This window comes from Eumetopias jubatus, unplaced genomic scaffold, assembly GCF_037043125.1.
Source record: "Eumetopias jubatus isolate StellerSeaLion01/CBP00866 unplaced genomic scaffold, mEumJub1_p1.0 scaffold_10, whole genome shotgun sequence".
Lineage (NCBI taxonomy): Eukaryota > Metazoa > Chordata > Mammalia > Carnivora > Otariidae > Eumetopias > Eumetopias jubatus.
The window spans coordinates 126,139,304-126,162,494 of record NW_028274816.1 but is presented as its reverse complement, the minus strand read 5'-3'; the positions used below and the strand labels follow the sequence as shown (position 1 = coordinate 126,162,494).

Genomic DNA, 23,191 nt, shown 5'->3' with positions numbered 1-23,191 from the left:
AATGTGCACCATTATTTGTCACTTGAAATATAATCAGCAGAGCAGCAACCCAGGTCTTGTTGGGTATCAGTGGTGAGTGGTTTCTTTCTTGGCTAAAGGAGTTTAATTTGCAGGGCAAATACTAAGTACTAAATATTAACATTTCAGAATTGCATTGTTCAGACTGTTTATGAACTCACAAGTCAGCTGATCAAATCCTGGACATCAGCCTTCAAATTTTTGGAGCAGTGTTAGAGTTCCTGTGAAACTTCTGGCCTGAATTAGCTGCTGATTCCTAGTGTTTCTCAAGCTTGAGGAAAACAAAGAGGTAAAAAATAACACTTTTCCCTAGCCATTGCTCATTTGTCCCCCTTCTTTCTTCCAGATATTCCGAGTGGTGTGCATTTGTTTGGGTAATCCACCAGAGACATTCACCTGGGAGTATCGAGACAAAGATAAAAATTATCAGAAGATTGGCCCCATAACACCGTTGGAGTTTTACAGGGAACATGTCAAGCCACTCTTCAATATGGAAAATAAGGTTGGAGACTGGCACTGGCAGCCACTGGCTATTTACTTTCAAATACCTGTTGTCTACAAGGAAGGGTCTAAGATTCTTGAGCTAACATGCATGGTCATCAAACTGGACACTAAACAAACTATTTTCTCCTTTCCTCTTGAGGTATTTTATGTACCTAATGATAGAGTTGGTCATCTGAGGATCTGTCACCTTTCCCCAGTGCTCCTCTCCGGAAACTTCTGACTATAGGCCAGCAGTCAGTTTAATTCCCACACACTCCCCTGATTTGGGCCCAGAATCAATCTCAGGTGCAAGACAAGAAAAGGAGATTAGGTGTTTCTCGCCGTGAGTTCGGAGCACCTCTGTACCACGGACCTCACTGGGGACTTTGACATGGAAAGGAGCACTGTCCATCCTAGTTTTTCGTGCTCTCTTCAGGTCTTCTCCGCCAATCTAGCCAGATAACCAGAACCTCTTACTTCCTTGGCATTTGGACCCTTCTATAAGCAAGTGGCTTTGTTTTGGGAGTGGAATCTCAGCTTGGTTGCTGTGTTGCTAGGAATTGAGCCTGTCTTGTAACTTGGGAACAGGAGTCTTAGAGTGATGGGATCTCCATCTTGCCTTATTCAGTGCATGCAATTCTTCAGAATTTGTTTTGGGGCAGTTCTTGCCAGTAGGAAAAACAAGTAGATGCAGTTCCCAAAGTGTGTTCCTTGCACTAACTAGATTATGCAAGAATCGCTCTTCACATGACTTTGCCACCTTTGGTTTCTTTGTTATTTAGCAAGGTATTTGTAATGTTTTTTCTTGCAAGCAGAAGTGATGAGTTTGATGCCCACATAAGAATTTGGAGGAGAGGTGAAGCCTTGTTTGAGGTTCCTGGCTTTATGTTCTAATCAACATGTTATTAATCTCAATAGATTTGTTTAGTGAATGACCCTCGGCCACAGCACAAGTACAACAGAGTTTACACAGTGGACTACTTAAGCAATATGGTTGGCGGGAGAAAAACTCTATATAACAACCAGCCCATTGACTTCTTGAAAAAGATGGTCGCCGCCTCCATCAAAGATGGAGAGGTTGGTATCATTTCTGTGTCTTCCCCATTAGGGTTAAAAACCTCTTCTCTGCTTGTTTGGTGTAAGAGGAAGACAGGATTTATGTTGACTTTCTTTTCTCCTCTTTCCTCTATTTCTAGGCTGTGTGGTTTGGCTGTGATGTTGGAAAACACTTCAGTGGCAAGCTAGGCCTCAGTGACATGAATGTGTGAGTACAAGAAATTTAAAATAGAAAATCATCTGTGGGCTGTTGTTGTTGGAGTGCACTCTTGGTATGAAATGACTCAGCTGAGGTTCACCCGAAGATTAAGGTTGGCCTGAGGGTGGGTCTCTCTCTTTCTATCTTGTAGAGTTTGAGGACTCATGGCATAAACTCCACATAACGTATATGCTGTAACCTGGGAAGTCAAGATCATACTTCATATTTAAGTTGAAGTTGTTGCATGTTCCTAAAAAGCCATCCTATATGAGAAAAACACTTAAAAAAAAATTGATTACTGTATAAATCTGCTCAGTACATTTGAGATGTAATGAAGGGTTTTCCAGACTTCTTGTTTGCTATTTCATCCTTCTTAACTACTACTCTTACTTTGATGCCTTATCTATTTTGTCGTTAAGACTACTAGGACTAATTTGCATGCATACTCTGAAGCATGCCTCCTGGTTGTTTATGGCAGTGAAGGTTCATTTGCTAACTAAATCATGCAGAATTCCTTGACTATTAAAGTAAACCCCTTTATGGTTTCTTACCGTTACTTATGAGAAGTTGAGTAAATAAGAACAGAGAAGAGAAATCTGAAAGAGAGAATTCATGAATTTTTTTAACTTTGACAATATTCTCCAATATTTTTGACATTATTTGTTTAAATTTCACTATCAGTAGTGGTCTAAATGAGCTCAGAAACTGGATGGTTCTGAACTGGGTGGTTCAGCTCAGGAGAGACTTTTTTTTTTTTGAGAGGGAGGGGTAGGGAGGGGCAGAAGGAGAGAAAGAATCTTACGCAGTCTCCATACCAAGCACCAGCCTGATGCAGGGCTCGGGGTTCCATCTCACAACCCTGAGATCATGACCTGAGCCGAAATCAAGGGTTGACACTTAACCAACTGAGCCACCCAAGCGCCCCAGAAGAGATCATTTTTTGAAGAAGTTACTTCAAAAGATTTTTTTTAAGGTTTTCTTGCCAAAATAACCAATACAAACTCATCTTGTCAGCCTTTGAGATGGGGCATTTGTTTAATTACTTCATATTTTCCTCAGTACGCTTGTAGCACATAGAGAATGGAATCCCATTGAGAGACCAAATTCTGCATGTATACCATATTCTCTGAAGAGCTACAGCCCATATTCATTTGGAACTGTGGAGCTCCTTCAGTTTCTTTTATGTTCCTTTTACAACCAGAAGCCAGTTTTCCCCCTTGATTGTACTGTCTTTATTCTGTACTACCATTCTTTTTACAGCTATGATCATGAGTTAGTGTTTGGTGTCTCCTTGAAGAACATGAATAAAGCTGAGAGGTTGACTTTTGGTGAGTCACTTATGACCCACGCCATGACCTTCACTGCTGTCTCAGAGAAGGTATGACCCTCAGCATGCTTACTGCAGTGTTTGCACAGATGGACCTACATTCTCCTGTAGACTGTTACCTAACAGAGCTTCATTCATGTGTTTTCTGTTAAAAGTTAGCTTCTAAGCAAGACACTGTACTCACGTCAGTTGGGGTTTGGCTGCATGCTCAGAGGTAATAAAAATAGGAACTTTCCATGAGGAACAGAATTTGGGTCAAAAGGGAGTAAGGAAGTAACAGCTTTGCTGTGACTTTGGAAGTTCTTGATGTGAAGAGAGGTCAGCGAGAGAACCTGGGGGAGAAGATAACTTCTATGTATAAGGAATTAAAATATGCCCTGAAAGTGTTCATATCTTGATGACTTATATTTTCAGACTTACCTTCTTTTCATTTGTCATTCAGATTCTTCTGCAGTAAAATGTCAATAACAGTAATCTGTGGACTCCTTGCCCATTACTGGATTTATACAGAGCTATTCAGGAAATTGGATATGAAGTATTTAGAGTTTCCTATGAAATACTCTGAATAGTAAGATCACTGTTTCTAGAACCTAGTGTTGGAAACAATAACTGAAATTTTATCTTTCACAAATAAGCTTCCCCATTTCTAGGCTGTAGAGTGTATATTTCACTCCTGTGCTCATGGATCATAGGAAAAAAAAATTTTAAACTACTTTAATTCTTTACCACTACAAAAAAAAAGATGTTCCTTTTCTAGTCAAATTACTGGAAACAAAGTCACAGAATAACTACCTTGACAAGCAAAGTGTTAGAAAGCATTTTTCATAAAATACTATTAAAAAAAGGAACAAAATACTAAAGTAAATAAAATACTAAAATACTTAGAACAAAATACTAAGTGGTTTATATTTTATATTTTTATATTTATTTATATTTTGTTTGGACCTGCTGTATTGGATTTTAACAAAAGCTCCTTAAATTAAAGTTAAACTTTTAAATTATTTAGAGAATTATTAAAAAACAAAAATAAATGAAAAACCTGTAATTGCCAGGAGATGTTCAGTTTTTTTTTTTTAATCATTTTCCATCTCTGTTATATTCCTAATTTTCAGAAATAAAAATCATACACACTGGGTCATTTTCTCTGGAACTTCCATTCTTTGATTATAAACATGCCATTTTTATGGCTTATAAACGTGCCATTTTTTTCCTCAGGGATATGGAGCTATTTTATATGCTAATAGTATAAAGCAGAATTTATATTACCACAATTGGAATTCTATATTGAAATCTCTCTCTTCCCTCTAGTTTGTGTTTTTGACTACCATTACTAATTTGCACTGCGTTTGAATAATTATGCAAAGATAAATGCTAGTAGCTCTATTCTGGGATATCCTTTCTTGGTTGCTGATTTCTTGGAATCCCTATGGTGGAGGTCCAGGTATTATTCCATATGTGTAGATGACACAGAGAACAGTTCTGTCTAGGTCATGCACAAATTCATTGGCCAAGGAGAGGAAACATTTGCAGACTCATTGTAGTAAATGACCTTAGGTGGTATAGATTCTAACAGTATATTTAAAAGGAAAGTAAAAATGTACTACAATGGGGGGAGTAGAAAACCAAAACAGACATCTGATAGGCTAACTCCAGAATGTATAGTTTAATTATGTGGTTTTGAAGGTACCTGGGGCCCAGATTAAGAGGTAGTACAGATAAGGGTGTTTGAAACTTGTTGATTTGATTGTTGGCTATTTCTGAGACTGAAAATTACTGAGATCTAAGAAAACTGTCAAGAGAAAAATCAGATCCCATGTAGATGAGACTCATGCAGTTATATGCAAGTAGGAGTTGACAGATGAAATCATTAGGAGCCAGCTCTCTTCTCAAAGATTTGAGTTGTTTTGACATCAGCAAATGCCCTGGGTAAATGTAAAAGATAAAAGTCTTCCCAAATGGAGCCTTCCTCTATCCTTCTCTGTGTTACTGTAGTAAAGGTTATGAATGAAGGTTATCATTAAGTGTCATTCTCCCTTTAAGAAGATTATAATTGAGTTCATTTCATTAATGAAGACAAAAGAGGGAGAACAGTAGAACTGTCTGGCTTTTGTTTTACGAAAGTAGTCTTTTTACTTTCACTTTGCCATTCAGTCTCTATTGTATTAAATTCAGTATTTGTGTAACTGAATCATTTTTAAAAGTGCACATTTGGAGCGTATCATTACTTGGTTCCACTAAGTAGAAAATTAGGCAGTATGATGAGAATGTGTTTGTTTTCTTTTTAAAACTCTGACTAGGTCTTAGAGTCATTTCTAAAATGAATACAGTGGGAAGCCTTTACAGAGAATGCTGTTTGATTAAAAGCAAGGGTCCCTGGTTTTCAGATGGTATTCACCACTTTTAGTAATTTAATATTTCATATTGTCACCCAAGTAGCAATTTAATACGCTTATTTTTGGTGTAGAATATAATGTAAAGGAGAAAATAGTATTTGTTGTTTTGTTACATGTATTGCATTTTTACTCCCAAGAGAGTTAAACCTCACTTCTATTAGAGTATCCCTTTAGTTATAGTAGAGAATATATGGCCCTGACCATGTATATCATGGCTGTGTAGAGAAGACTGTTTCTTCTGAGTGGCTGAAGAAGGGCTAAAATTACATGACACCTCAGCAGGAGGGATCTGTTTCAGACTATACATTGTTATCCACTCTTTTGCAGGATGATCAGGATGGTACATTTGTGAAATGGAGAGTGGAGAATTCATGGGGTGAAGATCATGGCCACAAAGGTGAGCTTAGTCTGGTAATGCTAACTCAGGGTGACTGGAGTCTGCACTACTCTCTGCCTCCTAAGAGATATGGGTAAAAGGCTGCCCTAGTGTGTAGCATTTTTCAGTAATTAGTTCATTAGCTAGACTCTTCTACAGAGAATCTGAGGATCTCGTTTGCCTCCATGATCCCGATGGCCAGCATGTTGTGCCTGAACCCACAGTTGATTCTGAGACCAGTATATGCTGGTATTCATTCCAAACCATGTTGACCCTACTAGACCTCTTTGTACCAGAACCACTTGACCAATGAGAAAGTTGAGTTTCCTTTGCCAGGACGCTTGCTATATATAGCATTTGGTGTGTTTTCATGTACTGCACTAACTCTCCAGAAAGTCAGAACCTTCTGAGTGGGAGAATGGGATTGGCAAGAAACTTTAGCCATTTATTGGAGTCTCCTTAGAAGTTGTGAAGTCCAAAGAGCAGACGAATGCTCTGCTTACCGTTTAGAACTGTTCTGTTCTGACATATCAAAACCCAGGCCGAAGTCATAAGGAAATTATAGTAATTAGGCTTAAAAAGCTAACAGGTAATATGAGTTATAGAAAAGTAAAAAATATGTATATAAGCAAAATGAAGAAAATAAAAATGTAAAGTAATCCTATCACCCAGAGATCACCATTGATTAACAGTTTAGGGTATATTCTTGCAAATTTTTTTTAAAGATTTTATTTATTTGAGATGGAGAGAGAGAACGAGCACACGTGCATGCACAGGAGCAGGGGGGAGGAGGCAGAGGAAGAGGGAGAAGCAGGCTCTCCACTGAGCAGGGAACCCAACATGGAGCTCCATCCCAGGACCCTGGGATCATGACCTGCGCTGAAGGCAAATGCTTAACCAGCTGAGCCACCCAGGCACCCCATATACTTGCAAATTTTTGAGACCATACTTTTTAAAGACAACTTTTCATAGTAGATAAAACCCTTTTAAGGTGTTTTTTAAGATTTTATTTATTTGAGAGAGAGAAAGAGAGAGAGAGAAAGGAGTGGGGGGGAGGGGCAGAGGGAGAAGCAGGCTCCCCGCTGAGCAGGGAACTTGATGTGGGGCTGGATCCCAGGACTCTAGGATCATGACTTGAGCCAAAGGCAGACGCTTAACCGCCTGAGCCATCCAGGTGCCCCTGAGGTGTTTTTATGCCTTAATTTTTAGGGTTTCTTTTTTTTTTTTTTAAGATTTTATTTATTTATTTGACGGAGAGAGACGCAGCGAGAGAGGGAACACAAGCAGGGGGAGTGGGAGAGGGAGAAGCAGGCTTCCCGCCGAGCAGGGAGCCCGGTGCAGGGCTCGATCCCAGGAATCCTGGGATCATGACCTGAGCCAAAGGCAGACGCTTAATGACTGAGCCACCCAGGCAACCCAGTTTTTAGAGTTTCAAACCCAAAGTGGCAACCACCATAGAGTATTGGGCGAGAGAGTGTGACATGCATGTGTGTTGGTGTTATTTTGTAGCAGCTCCTTACCAGAGTCCATAGTCTTAACATTTAGCCAGTGAATTCTGGCTAGGGAAAATGCAATAACCACAGCTTACTAGACTAGCTAGAAGACTGAGAAGAAGTAGGTAGGGAATCCTGTGAGAGATACCCAAACATTTGGAATCAAACTTCAGCACATATCCCACCAACCAAGGATAAATTCTGGCTAGGGAAAATGCAATAACCACAGCTTACTAGACTAGCTAGAAGACTGAGAAGAAGTAGGTAGGGAATCCTGTGAGAGATACCCAAACATTTGGAATCAAACTTCAGCACATATCCCACCAACCAAGGATCAGCCAGAAATTTCCTTACTAAATAAGAAAAAGAAAATAGAGATCTTAGCAACTCTTTGCCTGTTGCCGTTTAGATAGTGATTTCCCAACTGTTTGTCAGCCCTAGGATTTCCAAGGGTAAGAGGTTGGGGGCAGGGGGGGCGCGGCGCAGGTTTGGAAGTGAGCTGATGTCATTTATATTTGAAAACTACTGGGCGCCTGGGTGGCTCAGTTGGACGACTGCCTTCGGCTCAGGTCATGATCCTGGAGTCCCTGGATTGAGTCCCGCATTGGGCTCCTTGCTCGGCTGGGAGTCTGCTTCTCCCTGTGACCCTCTTCCCTCTCGTGCTCTCTCTCTCTCATTCTCTCTCTCTCAAATAAATAAAATCTTAAAAAAAAAAAAGAAAACTACTGTCTTAGAAGAGTCTATTAACCTCCCTGTTGAACTTGACTTGAGTATGCTGTGATTCAGCAGCACAGGCCAAAACCTGGAAGCCATTTAATTTGTTATTCTAAGTCTTTCCATCTCCGCATGATGTGATCCTTGGTGGATTTTGGCTGACCATCCCTGGGATCTGCCATGAAACTCGGCAGTTCAGTGTTTCTATGTAAACAAATACAAGCACTGTTAGTGCATTTCTGTTCATCATCAGTTGGGTGTGCCCCTTCTGTGATTTCTGCAATTGTTCTGTGGTTATGGGCTGCTTGTTATATTAACTTATGAATTAAAGTGCAGTATATATTTAAATTGGTGATTCCTTATATGATGAATTTTATTTTAAGGCAAATATACATTGGGATTAGGTGGAGAAGGGTAGAAACCTTAACAAACTTAGCAGAAAAATCAAGATAACTCATCATTTAGTTACATCTGCAAATTGGTAGTAGTTAAGAAATGGATGCAAAGGAATAACTTGTCTTGAATTGGAAGGATTTGATATTTGTAACATTTTAAAACATAGGAGATTGCTTCAGATGAACCTCTGTAGCTTCTGTTTCATTTTTGGTCTAATTTGGTCCCTGTAATTGGGTTTGTTATCATAAAGGTTAGTGTTTAGGAAAAGGACTACAGTTATGGTTTAGATGAGCCTGGATCTGTTGGCTTGCTTCCATGATATTTTTCCATCTGTAACAGTCACTCGGTTTGTAGATTAGTGGTGTGTTTTTTGTTGTTTTTGTTGACCTGTCAATAACCAGTGTTGTGGCTTGACCAGCCCTTGTGGTTTTTATTCTGATTGCAAAATGCCCTTCAGCAATAACCATCAGGAAACTTTGAAAAAGTAAAGATTTATTGCTTACAGAATCTGGAAATTACACAGTTCACCTGGGGCCACACAAGGTTGCGGGTAGACAGAGAGCATGCACGTGCCTGGAGTTCTGCTTTAAAGCGGGTTGTGGGTGGAAGACTAGGGTTTCAAAGGCTCACTGTTTATTGGTGAATTTAAAACATAAGAGCAGGAGCTTAAAGTGTGGGAAGAGAAGAAGCAAGCGGCCTAAATGGTCAATTATCAGAATCAACTAGGATCTCTAAAACAAAGGAGCCTCAGTGGGGGGAGGTGGCCTGGCTCTTTATCTAGTCATGTGGCTGGCGATGTGTTTGAGTTAGCCATCTTTGTCTCGGATGCCTTGGCAGTCAAAGCTTAAGTCGGGAACTTGAATTACAAAAAAGAAAGAAAAACAACTATCAGGGTTTACACTACGTGGTGATATCCATTTAACGCATGTTAAGTCCGGCAAATGCTCTGTTTTGTGTAGTGTGAGTTATTGTCTTTATTACTTTGAACCTAAATACCTACTCTTTTTTTTTTTTTAGATTTATTTATTTATTTGAGAGAGAGAGAGAGAATGAGAGACCTCGAGAGAGCAGGGAGGAAGGGCAGAGGGAGAGGGAGAGAAAATCCCAAGCAGACTCCATGCCACGCGCAGAGCTGACGTGGGGCTCAGTCCCACAACCCCAGGATCACAACCCCAGCTGAAACCAAGAGTTGGAAGCTTAACCAGCTGCGCCACTAAGGTGCACCCCGAAATACCTACTCTTAAAGAGGATTCTGGGCCACTTGGTTATTTTTTTTCCCATTCAACTGTACCTCTTTAGAAGTTTTGTTTTTGCTGACTTACTAATTCCATTATGCTGAGAGAGCTGAGGTCTTGATTCCTGTGATCTGCCTGTAATCCTTCTTGGTGAAATCTTCAGCTATCTAGTTAAGGTTAAACTAAGTTTTTTGTTGTTCTTGAATAACTGAGCAGAGCATTTCAGTAGAGAACTAAAAGATATGAGCTGAGTGGGGGTAGGGAATAGTTCATTTAAAGCCAAAATTATTTTCATGTATTTCTTGGGGGGGAGGGGCAAAGGGAGAGGGAGAGTCTTAAGCAGGCTCCACGTCCAGCATGGAGCCCGACGTGGGGCTTGGGGCTCTGTCTCACGACCCTGAGATCATGACCTGAGCCAAAATCAAGAGATGGATGCTTAACTGACTGAGCCACCCAGGCACCCCTTGGCAATGTTCTTTTTTACTTAACCGGAAAGAAGGAAAGAAAATATGATCTAACTTAATTAGCACACTTGGCCTGACCTTAGAGGGTATGTGTAGTATGTTATTATGCTGATGATAGGTATTCACCCCAGCGAGGCCCTCCTGTCTGTCAGCCTGGTGGGCACTGGCCAGCATGTGTGAGGCAGAACCTCTGTGCTCTCTCAGGAGACAAAACAATCTTAAACAGCATTGCTAGGATTTTGTTTCTGTAGATAACATTGTTAACAGTTTGTTACTATTCTCTTTGGGATTTCTGCCTGTTAAGATTGATGGTTTCTGAAAAAGCAGTGTTGATGATACAAGCTAGATATAAACACAGCAGAGATACTTAGGCATGCTGCCCTTGCCCTCTGCCCAGGCCTGGCTTTGGTCTTCCCCATTGGTTATGTTCATGGCCTTTCTTACACAGAGATGACTAAGTAAATCGAATAACCTGTTTACCAAAATGGACAAAAGTACCTTCTGACCCCAAGAGACATAAAAAGAGGAATTAATTCTTGTCTTACTGGGGCCAGTGGGTTACTTCCTATTGGTGAATTCCAGTATTCTTAGTCAGTGGGACTGAAAATTGGATATATATCTAACATGTTGTATTAGCAACATGGCTTTCTTTTTTTACCTGCTTCTTAAAATACTTGGCTGTGCATTTTTTTTTTTTAAGATTTTATTTATTTAGGGCGCCTGGGTGGCTCAGTTGGTTAAGCGACTGCCTTCGGCTCAGGTCATGATCCTGGAGTCCCAGGATCGAGTCCCACATCGGGCTCCCTGCTCAGCAGGGAGTCTGCTTCTCCCTCTGACCCTCTTCCCTCTCGTGCTCTCTATCTCTCATTCTCTCTCTGTCAAATAAATAAATAAAATCATCTTTTAAGATTTTATTTATTTATTTGACAGAGAGAGACATAGCCAGAGAGGGAATACAAGCAGGGGGAGTGGGAGAGGGAGAAGCAATCTTCCCACGGACGCTCAACGACTGAGCCACCCAGGCGCCCCTTGGCTGTGCATTTGGTACGTTTATGGATCATATCAGAAATGGAGGGGTGCCTGGCTGGCTCAGTCAATAGAGCTCTGACTCTTGATCTCGGAGTTGTGAGTTCAAGCCCCACATTAGATGTAGAGATTACTTAAAAAAAATAAAAGTCTTTAAAAAAAGGTGGATGGGGTGCCTGGGTGGCTCAGTCAGTTAAGTGGCTGCCTTCCGCTCGGGTCATGATCCCAGGGTTCTGGGATCGAGCCCCGCATTGGGCTCCCTGCTCAGCGGGGAGTCTGCTTCTCCCCGCCGCACCCGCCCCCCCCCCCCCCGCCTGCTGCTCTGCCTACTTGTGGTCTCTCTGTCAAATAAATAAAATCTTTAAAAAAAAAAAAGGTGGATTTCACAACTGGATGAGGCAACAGATCTTGGGAGTTGTGACATTGTCTTTCATTTTGAAAAGTTGGTAGGCTTATTAGAGTAAAATAGTTTGTAAAACATTTAAGAATTTAAAATAGAGGAAATTACCTTCAGTGCTTCTCTCTCTTAGAAATTCACCTGAAAAGACCACACTCTTTAAGCCAAGATAACTGTAGGTCATCCAGCTAACAGGGGATTGAGCCGGAAGTATAATTCAGACGATCTGACACTAGAGCCTATTTTCTTAACCACGAAACTCTGCTTCCTCTCAGCTTCTCTGTTCCAGTAGCATCTACTCCACTCATGGGAATAACAGATTAATTCATGATCTTTGGTGATCAGATACTAGTGGTGGAGGGAACATATAAAACTATAAAGGATCTAGAGACCTCATACATGTCTCATGCCAGGAGAAGGGGCTCATGGAGTACCATTTATGGCTAGGAATCTGAAGAAGGAGGGAGGGATGGGGTACCCAGTGAAGGTTTATGTTCAAATATAGCACATTGTGAGTTGGGCAAGTAAGAAAACTCTAGCCACCTATTATTTCCCAGAATTATTGTGTCCATGCTGCTTTATAATATGTTGGGGTTTTTTTTCCTTAACTTTTTATCATGGATAATTTCAAGCATCTATGAAGTAAACAGAATAGTATTAAGGAACTCCCATGTGCCCATTACCCAACTTCAATAATTATCAAATTCTGGCATGCATATAACAAAGTGTTTGAGAGAGTCAATAAATTGAATTCTTGGATGGTCTTCCTAATGAACCATTTTATTATGGAACTTGACTTCTTTATGATTGGTTCACTTAATCATGAGATATATTTTAGTTTTAAAGTCTGATACAGCACAGCTCTGAACATGGAACTATCATGACAGAGTTCTTCATGTCCATTAAGTCTAGTTTCTTAATATACTAAATAATACAACCTTAAAGTGAGGGTAGGGAGGATATTATTTCCTAAATCTGCAGTGGTCACTGAAAGAAAATATTTCTTTCTTTTTTTTAAGATTTTATTTTTTTAAGTAATCTCTACACCCAACGTGGGGCTTGAACTCACAACCCCAAGATCAAGAGTTGCATGCTGTACCAGCTGAGCCAGCCAGGTGCCCCAGAAAACATTTCTTTGAAAATTTTTGTCTCTCCAATTTTTATTTTGAACCAAGATTAGTTTTTCATTTTTCAAATTGCTTTTGTGCCTTTCAGATACATCAACATTTAAAATTGTTTTTAACCCACATTCTTCATCTTTTCTTACAAATAGCCTCTCTGTTCCTGATTTAATTTTAGTGAAATTTCTAGACTTCCTCCTAAAAGAGAGTCTTGACTTCCATCAAAGAGACTGACATATTAGAGATTAATCTGGAAAGAAATTTATGTGGGTGATTCCTATTATATCTGGACTTCTGCTGCTTCCTGAAAACTAGCCTTACCAGCCAAACTATTCCATATGATTTTGGATATCTAGGCAAAAAAGTCATCATATTCTTCATCTAATGTTATATTTTGGAACCAGGAGACACAGTTACTACTTTCTTTTTTTCTTTTTTTTAATTTTTTATTTATTCATTTGAGACACAGAGATACGGAGAGAGAGAGAGAGCCTGAGCAGGGAGAGAGGCAGAGGGAGAGGGAGAAGCAGGCTCCCCACTGAGCCAGGAGCCCGATGTGGGGCTTTGATCCCAGGACCCTGAGATCATGACCTGAGCCAAAGGCAGACGCTTAACCATCTGAGCCACCCAGGTGCCCCGACAGTTACTACTTTCTTGATTATAGATCCTGGACAGTAATTTAACTCTGTATAGTTTCAATTTCTCTATCAGTAACATGGATAATTTCTGTTTCCTGATGAGGTCCTACAGTTTGTATATAGCCATCAAATGAAATAATGTATGAAAGCATGTTTCCAAACTGTGTGCTGCCACACAACTCTGAAGAGTTTAGGGGTGCCTGGGTGTCTCAGTCGTTAAGCGTCTACCTTCAGCTCAGGTCATGATCCCAGGGTCCTGGGATCGAATCCTGCATCGGGCTCCCTGCTCCACGGGGAGTCTGCTTCTCCCTCTCCCACTCCCCCCTGCTTGTGTTCCCTCTCTTGCTGTCTCTCTCTCTGTCAAATAAATAAATAAAAAATCTTTAATAAGAACTCTGAAGAGTTTAATGAGTATTCCATATTTCTGTCAGGGGTACTCAGTATATATAGTTCATAGCATCTTTATAAGAATTCAAAATTTGCTGATGCATTTGTATTTTTCCTCACGGCATCAAGGTAGAGTAACTCGGGATATGAGCATGGGTGATTATACCCATGTTGTATGTGAAAAACTGAAACTTACTGAGAGGTTTTCACTGACTTGGATTGCACGGTGTCAGAGATAGAATTGGGATTCAGATTTCTTTTTTTTAAAGATTATTTATTTGCGAGAGAGAGTGCACACATGCAAGTTGGGGGAGGGGCAAAGGGATACACTCCCCAAGCCTATCACGGGGCTCGATCCCAGGACACATGAGATCATGACCAAGAGTGGGACACTTAAGCAACTGAGCCACCCAGGCTCGTTGACAGAGACAGCTTCCCTAAAAATGTATATTACCTATAAAAGATAACGTATTATTTGCAGATCTGTTTGAGATTCAGTTTTGTATATCAAGCACAAATAATGTAAATTATAGGCAATATTGAGCGGAATGTACTGAAATAAGAAAATTATATGAGCTAGAAGCAGAGGTTTCTGACTTTCTGGAAAGGAGCAAGATACAAATTTGTTATGTCACCTCGGGGTTTTCATGGAAAAGTGCTACTGTTATCACCTGGGTGTCAGAGTTCCTTCAGAGGGACCTCTCGTCCTCCATCTTTATTAACCAAAAAGCCTGCATGACTGGGGCTGAAAAAGAGTGCGCATGAGTGGAACAGAGCAAGCATGCGCTCTGAGGTTGACTGCTGCTTCCCTATCAGTGTGTGACTAGGAAAGGGCTGCCGTTTGTGAGAGGGGACAAACTATGGCACCATAGCTCCTTTTGACCTGTGACCAGGCCTCAGTCTCAGGGACAAATCTCCTCACACTCACATAGAGTTTTGTGCGTGTACTTGCTTTCTCCTGTGGGGAGGATCTCCTGTTTTCACCTGATTGTCTCCACGGGGTACTTGCATTGGTTGGAGAAGGATAAAGGGGAAACACTGGTGCCAGACCGCCTGGGTCCTGGCAGTCTCACCTGTTGGCTGTATGACCTTGGTCATGGTATTTAACCTTCCAAAGCTGTACGTTTCTGATCTATAAAGTAGGGGTAATAATTGTACCTCCCTCCTAGGGTTGTTGTGAGAACCGTGCCAGGCATATAAGGAGTGCTCAAAAATATTAGCTGTCATTGTTCCGTCGTTAATGTTACCGGTGGACAAATGAAGGCAGAAAAAGAAGGCCCCTTAAACGTTCCCTTCTGGAGGCGGGCTGTTTAACTTGCCCACACCTCCAGTTTCAGACCTTGAAGAATTCAGGATCGTAGTGTGACCATTGCGCTACCTCACCAGCTTACCGGATGGACGGCTCGTCACGCAGGCTTAGTTTCATGAGAGAAAGCAGCGGAGGTGAATAAGCCTAGTGCTGAGGAAAAACCATTAGCAATAGCTTCACCTCACATTTATCGATGGGATGCAGAGAACCGTGCACAGACCACGGCGGAATGAATGTTGGACCCTCCGAGGAATTTACACGCATTCACCAGGGACACAGGAGGGGGACTTGAAGAGGGCTGTGATGGGGCAGAAGTGGCATTCGTGGTGTGCTCCTCAGACTGTAAGATCCGGGGTTAAGTAGCCCCAGAAAGGCAAGAGAAGAGACGACTTCTCCAAGAAGGCAGGTGACCGAGAAGGAGGAAGAACTGGAGAGGGCCCCCTCAGTGGGGAGGCAATAGGAGGGCCCTGAAGCTTCGGTGGGGGAGGGGTTAGCGAGAAGTCAGGGGACCACCTGGCGTCAGGGAGAACTTGGTGGTGAATAGTGCTGCCGCGGAGCTGCCAGAAAACGAGTCGAGGGAAAAGGCTCTGGGCGGGTTTTAGAGAGCGAATGGAAGCCCAGCTGTCCCGTTCTACCACGTCGGCTGCACTACCAGTCCCTTCCAGTGCTAGCTGCAGTGAGGGGACGGGACAGTTGAGGTTGTAAATCTCGCTCCATATACAGTGTTTGTAATTTATTATAAGAATAAGTAAAACATAAACACAAGAGTAAGTGCAAAATAACGTAGGGGATAAATTGCAAGGTAGACGGTGGGTGATTGGAACTGTGAAGGCTCCTTAGTGAGTCTGCAAGGAGGAATGGAGTTTTAGGAAAGGTCATGACTTTTTTGGAAAGGAAGTGGGAGGCCAGCCAGAGAAAGGGTAGCTGAAAAGAGGGTAGCACTTGGCATGCTTCGGGTGCATGCTTCAGGTAGGTCTGAGGAAGGAGGCCAAGAAAGAGTGTGAGCTTTTGAGGAGATCAAAAAGCAAGCTTTGCCTGAAACAGGAGTAGTGACAGAGAGGTGTCAGAGAGGTCATCGAGTTTCAGTGGGAAAATAGACCCTTGGGGTCATCTAAATCTTTTGTCTCCTGTCCATTGTTAGAGACCTGGCAGAATTGTGTGTGTTCTCAGGCTCATCTGGATCGTGCTTACTAGTCCAGGGACTTCTCCAGAGAAGTCTGACTGGTTGGTATGTTGCCTTCTCTCCTCAGAGGCCCAGAGGCAGACAGGCTTCTTCTAGACTCCTTAGAAGAGGACACTTTCTCGGAAGCATATGCTTCTGCTCTTTGAACTTGGTTGTGATTTGATGGTTTAAAAAAATACATCCCATAAACCAAAACAACCCTCTTTCCCTACCATATTTTTCACTCTGTAAGTTCTCTAGCTTTTGTTTCTGAGAAAAAGCCACAGGTAATATCAAGCTGTAAGAATATCTCATATCAGTGAAAGGTTCGGGAACACCCAGCCCATCCTGTTCTGTCTTCTAAATACATGCACCCGGAACCCATGACGTCTCTTTGATTTAAAGATACAGAATGCCTCATAAGCAGCCACTGGGCACATGACGTGACCTTTGATGAGGAATGTGTGAGCAGGTGGAGTCGGTGCCAGACAGGTGCCGGAACTAGATGATGTGCTATTACCTGTTGCCTTGGCCCCAACTGCCAAGTCTCTGAATGCTCTAGAGGAGGGGGCTGAGCCCCATGGCAAAGACTGAATTCGAAGACCTAGGTTTGAACACGGGCTACATGACTTTAGACAATTCACCCCAACCCTTCCTGCCTTGTAGTGTTGTTGTAGGATTAAAATCAAAACAAAGACAGTGGATGTGAAATTGCATTGTGAAATGAAGCTCCCTGCAGACTTATGTGTATGCTTTTGTTTTGCTTTGCTTTCTAAAGTGTAATTCTTGTAATAAATCATAAAATCACGTTGTTCCAAAATCAAATTACAAGAAAGCATATGAAGAGAAATCTTGTCTCTGTCACTCTCCACTCCCTTCCCCTCTTTCAGGTTACCGTTTCTGTTAGTTTCTCTTCAGTTCTGAGTGTGGTTTAGTGCATCAAAGGTAACACACTGTGTTACCCTGCCTGCCTCTGGCTCTCACTTCACTCAACAGCATGTCTTGGAAGCTTTTCATATCAGTATGTTTCCATATCGGGACAGCTTCATTATTTCCCATTGTCTGCATGTACTATAGTTTATTCAGCCAGTTCCCTTACTAATGGAACTTGGGGTATTTCCAGTCTTTTGCTATTACAAACAATATTTCAGTGAGTTAATATATGCACGATGCTTAGAGCAGTGCTTAGCATATGGTAAGTGCTAAATGAGTATTAGTTATTATGCAAAAATATATACTGTGTTCATGCAAGTACTGTATGTTTCCAAAATTGGTTATAATAAGTGTTAATTATTTGGGTAATCTGTAGGATTGGGAGTCAAAAAACCAATATAAGAATTCAGAAGTTTTGGGGAGAAAATCACCTACCCCGCTGAATAAAATTATCATTTTGTTATTTTTTGTAAGGTTTTTTTCCACCTGCATATCTAGATTCGTAACATAGTTGTAATTATGTAAGATACATCGTTTTTATATACTTTTATCACTTAAATATTTTCCATGTTGCTACATGGTCTTTGCAACTTCATTTTAAATGACTGGCTAATGTTCCGTGAAGTAGTTTCTCAGTATTTATTAGGAAGTTTGGAAATATGAGACAAATGCCAGTGAGATTTTTGCTTTCCTTTCTTGGAGGCTTTCTTCAACCTTAAGGTTATCACCATCAGGTGAGAGATCGGCAGTGACTTAATGAGGCCCCGAGAGTCTGGCCTCCTTAGGTCCACATGCTGCCAGAGACATCCATCAGAGTAGAACAGAAACTTGATTTTGCCGCACCTTTTTCAAAAATAGCCCCCCCAAAACACTCCACATTAACCACAGATCATTTGTCAGTGAGGTAAAATATCTCATAGAAGACAGCAAAAAATAGAAAACATATCAATTCATAACTGATAATATATTTATCACCTTAATCAAGTCTGAAAGGTTGAAGTGTTAGATCTCTGGTAGAATTTCAGAAAACTTTTTTTTTTTTTTTTCAGGTAAAGATCTTCTTCCCCTTAAACTAACCTGTTCAATACTATTCTGTTTCTGTGTGAATTTGGCCTAATCAGTCTAGAGTTGTATCAACAGATACCGCTTTTCCCTTTATGGACCGACGTTACCCTTTCTCTTAACAAATATAGACACGCTGGCAGTTTTTTTGAGGGACTGTTCACTTATTTTATTTCTTTCTCATTGCATGTAAACAACACTTTAAAGCTTAAGCAAAATGTGATTTCACCTTAGTTCCTAAAGCTGACTTTGTTTCCTTAATATAACGTTGGGCTCCTTGCTGCAGATTTTTCTTTTCCTTTTTCCCTGGGGAACACCTGTTCCTGGTGGCCAAAGTGCTTATGGGCTAGAAGCCGCAACTTTCTTCAAATCTAAATGGGCACTCTAAACCTACCTGAAAAAATAAACCTGCCTGAATGGGTACTTTGCTGCTCCCTTACACGGCACTCACTCGGGTTTCAGACGTACTGATCCTAATCTCAAACTCCCAAGACACGCAGGATACAACAGTTAGAACAGCCCCAAGTTCATTATCTGCTCAAGGTGCAATTACCTGGCAGCCACCTAGACTGTGAGGCTTTTGTGGGCCCCCAAAGAACTCATATCCTGAAGAGAGAGACTAATCAAGGCAGGTCCTCTAGGTAGGGACACTGAGAGGCTGGATTGCAATTGATACGAGTTTTAATTTGTGAGGACTTAATCTGATCTGCTTTTGGAACAAGATAATGTACATGTACTTATTGTCCATTTTCTCTGTGCATTCTTTGAAGACTCATTTGATGGTGTGACGATAGTATTGTCATAAGGACACAGAACTTTATTACATGAATCTGCCTCTGTCCTTCCCCTGCCTCACTGTCCGGAGCTACTCTAGGGATTTATTTAGGCTGCATTATGGGAAGGGGAAGGATGACTAAAGTCTCAAACGGTGAGGTGTTTAGTAGTCTGGTTTCCTGCCCACTGAAAGCCCCTCTTGGGGAAGGCAGATAATTTCTGCCTTCTCAGGAAGCAGTGACTTAGGATGCAGCAAGAAATGGTACTGGTTGGCCCTTCCGCTGCCCAAACTGACAGTTGGTATCAGGTGACAGGACTATCTCTCCGTCGAGAGAACTTAGTGGCAGTCGTGTAGGTGATAGTGAGGGCCAGGTCCTCGACTGATGGACACAAGCAAAGCCAGGGACTTTGGAGTACTGAATCAGGGCAGGAACCAGGCTACAGCATTGGCTGGTCTGTGTTCCCCTGGCCTGTACCTTCGGTTGAGAAAAGGAGCGCTGGGTCAGGAGGCGGGCATCAGTGGACAGAGATGCATTCCCTTAGCCGACTCGGAGCCCTTGAGCACTTCTCTAGGGTGTTTTCTTGTGACAGTAGACATCCTGTGTCTTGGCTTCTGTCAGAGGTGAAGAGGAGAATTGGACACAGATGACCTCACCAAAACAGCTGTGTTTTCATGTTAAATAATGTCCTCTGTGACACCGTATAGCTTACACAATTAGACTTGCCGTCATGTTGCATTTTAATTACTTAAATCGGTCTGGCCTTTAGGGCAGCGGTTGTCAGTGTGCTCTCAGGACTCCTGCGGGTCCCTGGGGCCCTTTTAGGGGGTTGCAAGGTCTTCCCTTCGACAACATATCTGTGTGAGGCCAGATTTTACTTCCTCTCCTTCAGCCAGAACAACAGATTGCAACAGATCGAAGACAGAGCAGATGCAAGGATCCATCTCTCTTCTGTGAAGCCAGACATTAAATTGTAAAACGAAGCCATTTTTCCAACTTAAGTTTATTTTGTCTTGGAGAATATAGTGGTTTTTTCCTAAAAATATATTATTTCTATTCATTTTTTTTTTTAGTTCTTACGAATTCATATTTTTAACTTTGTTTTAATTTCTAATATGGTAAATATCGGTAGGTGTGACCCACATAAACAACTCTGTGGCATCCTCAGTCATTTTAAGAATATACCGGGGCCTGGAAATTTGAGAACTGCTGCACTAGAGGACTACCTTGGGAGAAATACATACATCTTCTTCCTTTCCCTTGGTCCCCTGTAATGAGAAATGATACAGCAGAGAAATCGACTTGCACAAACACTTGGAGAGAAAAATGGCTCAAGCGTCTGGTATAGAATAGGTGCCGCATGTGGTGAGATGGTGTGACAGTGGTGGCGGTGATGCCTCCAGTCCCTGTGAGTCCTCGGGCGTGTAGGTGCACACAGTACCCCGGCGTACTCACGGTTCTGTGCTCTTTCCTTGGCCAGTTTTGTTTTAAATATACACACTCCAGTCTCTCACTTTAATTTTCCTCTTTGTAGTAGAATCAGTGGCTCAAGCGGAACATCTTTCCCCCGCTTAGGTTTGTTGGAAGTATGTCCCTGAAGGGGAATTTGTTTTGTCCTAGTGGAGCCTGAGATACACTTGAGTCTTCCTAACGGTAAAAGGCAGGCTTCTCAGACGGGTCAGATGACTGCTGACACCACGTTTTCCCTCCGCTGGGCTCAACCTGGGGCATTCATACAGTCCTGCCCACTGGAGAGATCCATAAGCCCTAGAGCCTGACTGAGGAGAAGAGGTCAAGATGCTGTCTCAGTGTTCAGTTCTGCCTGATCTTCACCACGGATGTTCCACTAGGAAAGCAAAGCCTGTGTTATCATTTGACTTACACAGGATCCGCCTGCAAACAAGCGGCTACCTGGGAATGATGACGCGGCCCCATCGGGTTTCCCCTGACAGCTCAGTGGCTTGCAGGAATTTACAGTAGAGGGGAAGGTGGAAGAGCCAGTGATGCTGAGAAGGTGGGTAGGGTAAGAATGGAACTAGTGTGCTTGCCCAGTCCCCTCGGTGTTGGCTCTACGAACAAGAAGCCTTTCCACCTGTCTTCTAGGGTCGTGCGCTCATCTTCAGCCCACACAGCCTGGGCAGTGCAACAGCACGGGATCTGCGAACAGTCTTAGGTGCGAGGCCCAGGTCTGAACGTCACCTGTGACCTCACACGGCCGGGGCATGTCACTTAGGTACTCCGAGCCCCCATGTTCTGACTGATGAAATTACAGCCCTGCCTGTTCTGTCTGCTTCACAGAATTGTTAGTAAGAATTAGGTTGAGTGAGGCTCTAGATGGGAAAGCTGAAAACCGTGTGCAAATACAAGTTTTGTGAAAAGCTTCTTTATGGTGCCAGTAGGGCTTCTGCTCTTTGCCCCTTGCCCTCTGCATTCATGAAGCTTCTGTGCTTTCCTCCAGGTTACCTGTGCATGACAGATGAGTGGTTCTCTGAGTATGTCTACGAGGTGGTGGTGGACAGGAAGCATGTCCCTGAAGAGGTGCAAGCTGTGTTAGAGCAGGAACCCATTGTCCTGCCGGCCTGGGACCCCATGGGGGCTTTGGCCAACTGATGCTGCCTCCAGCTCCTTCCTCCTCCGGGACCTGAAGTAGCTGCAAAGGACAGATCCAAGGACTGAAGCCAAAGTTACCGGGTTCCCAAGGACACAGTCAGACTCTTGGATTTCTCCTCCAGGAACCTCTTTGGAGAAGTGTACTTTATGATGAAACAAAATATTCTTAAAGGGAAAGATCAGGTCACACGATGTACTCTGCTCATCTCCAACAGCTCAGGATCTCTTGGCATTTTAATCAGATGTCACTGTTTGTCCTAACTCTGTCAAAAAGGTCTGGTTTAGTGTCTTTGCATAAGACAGGAGAGGATGAGCAATTGAAGAATATGGAGAGAAGATGGACCTGATGCTCCTTGTTTCTAGAGTAGAGTTGGGGGAGGGTTATCCTAAGATTTGAGCTTTCAAACTGCATACGCTGCCTGACAGTATCACTGTCCGTCCTAGAGGCAGTCGCTGAGTTCATTTTTTTTTCAAGGTAATTGTACGTGCCTCCACCAGCCCAGGAATGGGAGGTTGATCAAGTCTGACATGATTCCTTCCTGTTGTTTGGAACTGTGGGGGAGCACAGCTCTACTTGAATCAGGGGTAAGTAGAGGCTTAGAGAAAGATGAATGTGAGAACAACCAAAACCTTATCATGATCTGAATTAAAATCCTTAGGGGGAGCTCTAGCCAAATGCTTTAACTTCTGCCTCTGGAATTGGGAGTTGGGTGGGCAGGAAAAGGTGATACCATTCTTTCTGACAACTAGATGGTGCTGAGAAGCTTTTGAATAAAACACTTTGCTAAATGAGAGTAAGCGGCTTATTTGATCTATCGAAGAGTTTATTTAGCAACAAAAGAAAGTAACCAGGTGACTCATACTCCTCAAAATAGAGAAACAGTAGGATCGCTCAGGGCTTCCCTGCTTCACCTTCTCTGTGGTATAGATGATCCTTCCCAGCCGGTGCTGATCCTCACTGGCTTCCGCAGAGGATGTCCAGGCACCACATCTAAGAGAGCTTGTGTCCCTGCCACTTAACCGATTTTTCATCCAGATCCAGGGTCGCTACAAGAGTAAGACATGAAGCTTTGCTGGGTCCAGCCTTGGAATTGGCTGGGAAAGATGTGTTTTACTGAGACTGGGTCTCCCTTTCACTGAAAGCAAATAAATATAGCCTCCTAATCAACATTTCCATCAATGCCTGAGCCCCCCTACCTTTCTGGCTTCCCTAGAATCTTCTCAGGCCTAGCAGGGGATATTGTCTGTCATAGCACTTTCCAAGATAACATTAGATAAAGGCTCAAGCTTTAATCGAAGTGTTTACAATATTGTTGTAAACCCTTGCTGTTCCAAGCAAGATAGATAAACCCATTTCTAGACACAACATAGCAAAACCCTAGAACAGATCTTCAAAGCATCCAGGAACACAGATTATTCCCTCCAAAGAAAAGACAATTAGATTGACGGCTAACTTCTCATCAGCAACTATGTAAGCAAGAAGACAGTGAAACATATCTTCAGGGTGCTATGAGAAGTTAACTGTGAGCTTAGAATTCTATACTCAATGAAATTGTCTTTCAAGGGTGAAATAAAATACACTTTCAGTCAAACAGAAGGGAAGTGATCCAGTATGGAAG

The 23,191-nt window shown here is 42.2% G+C and overlaps 1 protein-coding gene across 1 annotated transcript in view; it reads left to right on the top strand.

Moving 5' to 3' along the window:
* The window catches only part of BLMH (bleomycin hydrolase), a 46,804-nt gene extending 24,438 nt beyond the window's left edge, over window positions 1-22,366 (top strand). The window contains exons 7-12 of the mRNA XM_028109388.2: window positions 365-520; window positions 1,420-1,578; window positions 1,698-1,765; window positions 3,017-3,134; window positions 5,804-5,873; window positions 21,421-22,366. Of these exons, the coding sequence (XP_027965189.1) occupies window positions 365-520; window positions 1,420-1,578; window positions 1,698-1,765; window positions 3,017-3,134; window positions 5,804-5,873; window positions 21,421-21,572 (723 nt within the window). The 3' untranslated portion in view covers window positions 21,573-22,366. The remainder of the gene's footprint in view (window positions 1-364; window positions 521-1,419; window positions 1,579-1,697; window positions 1,766-3,016; window positions 3,135-5,803; window positions 5,874-21,420) is intronic.
* Window positions 22,367-23,191: the final 825 nt, after the last annotated feature.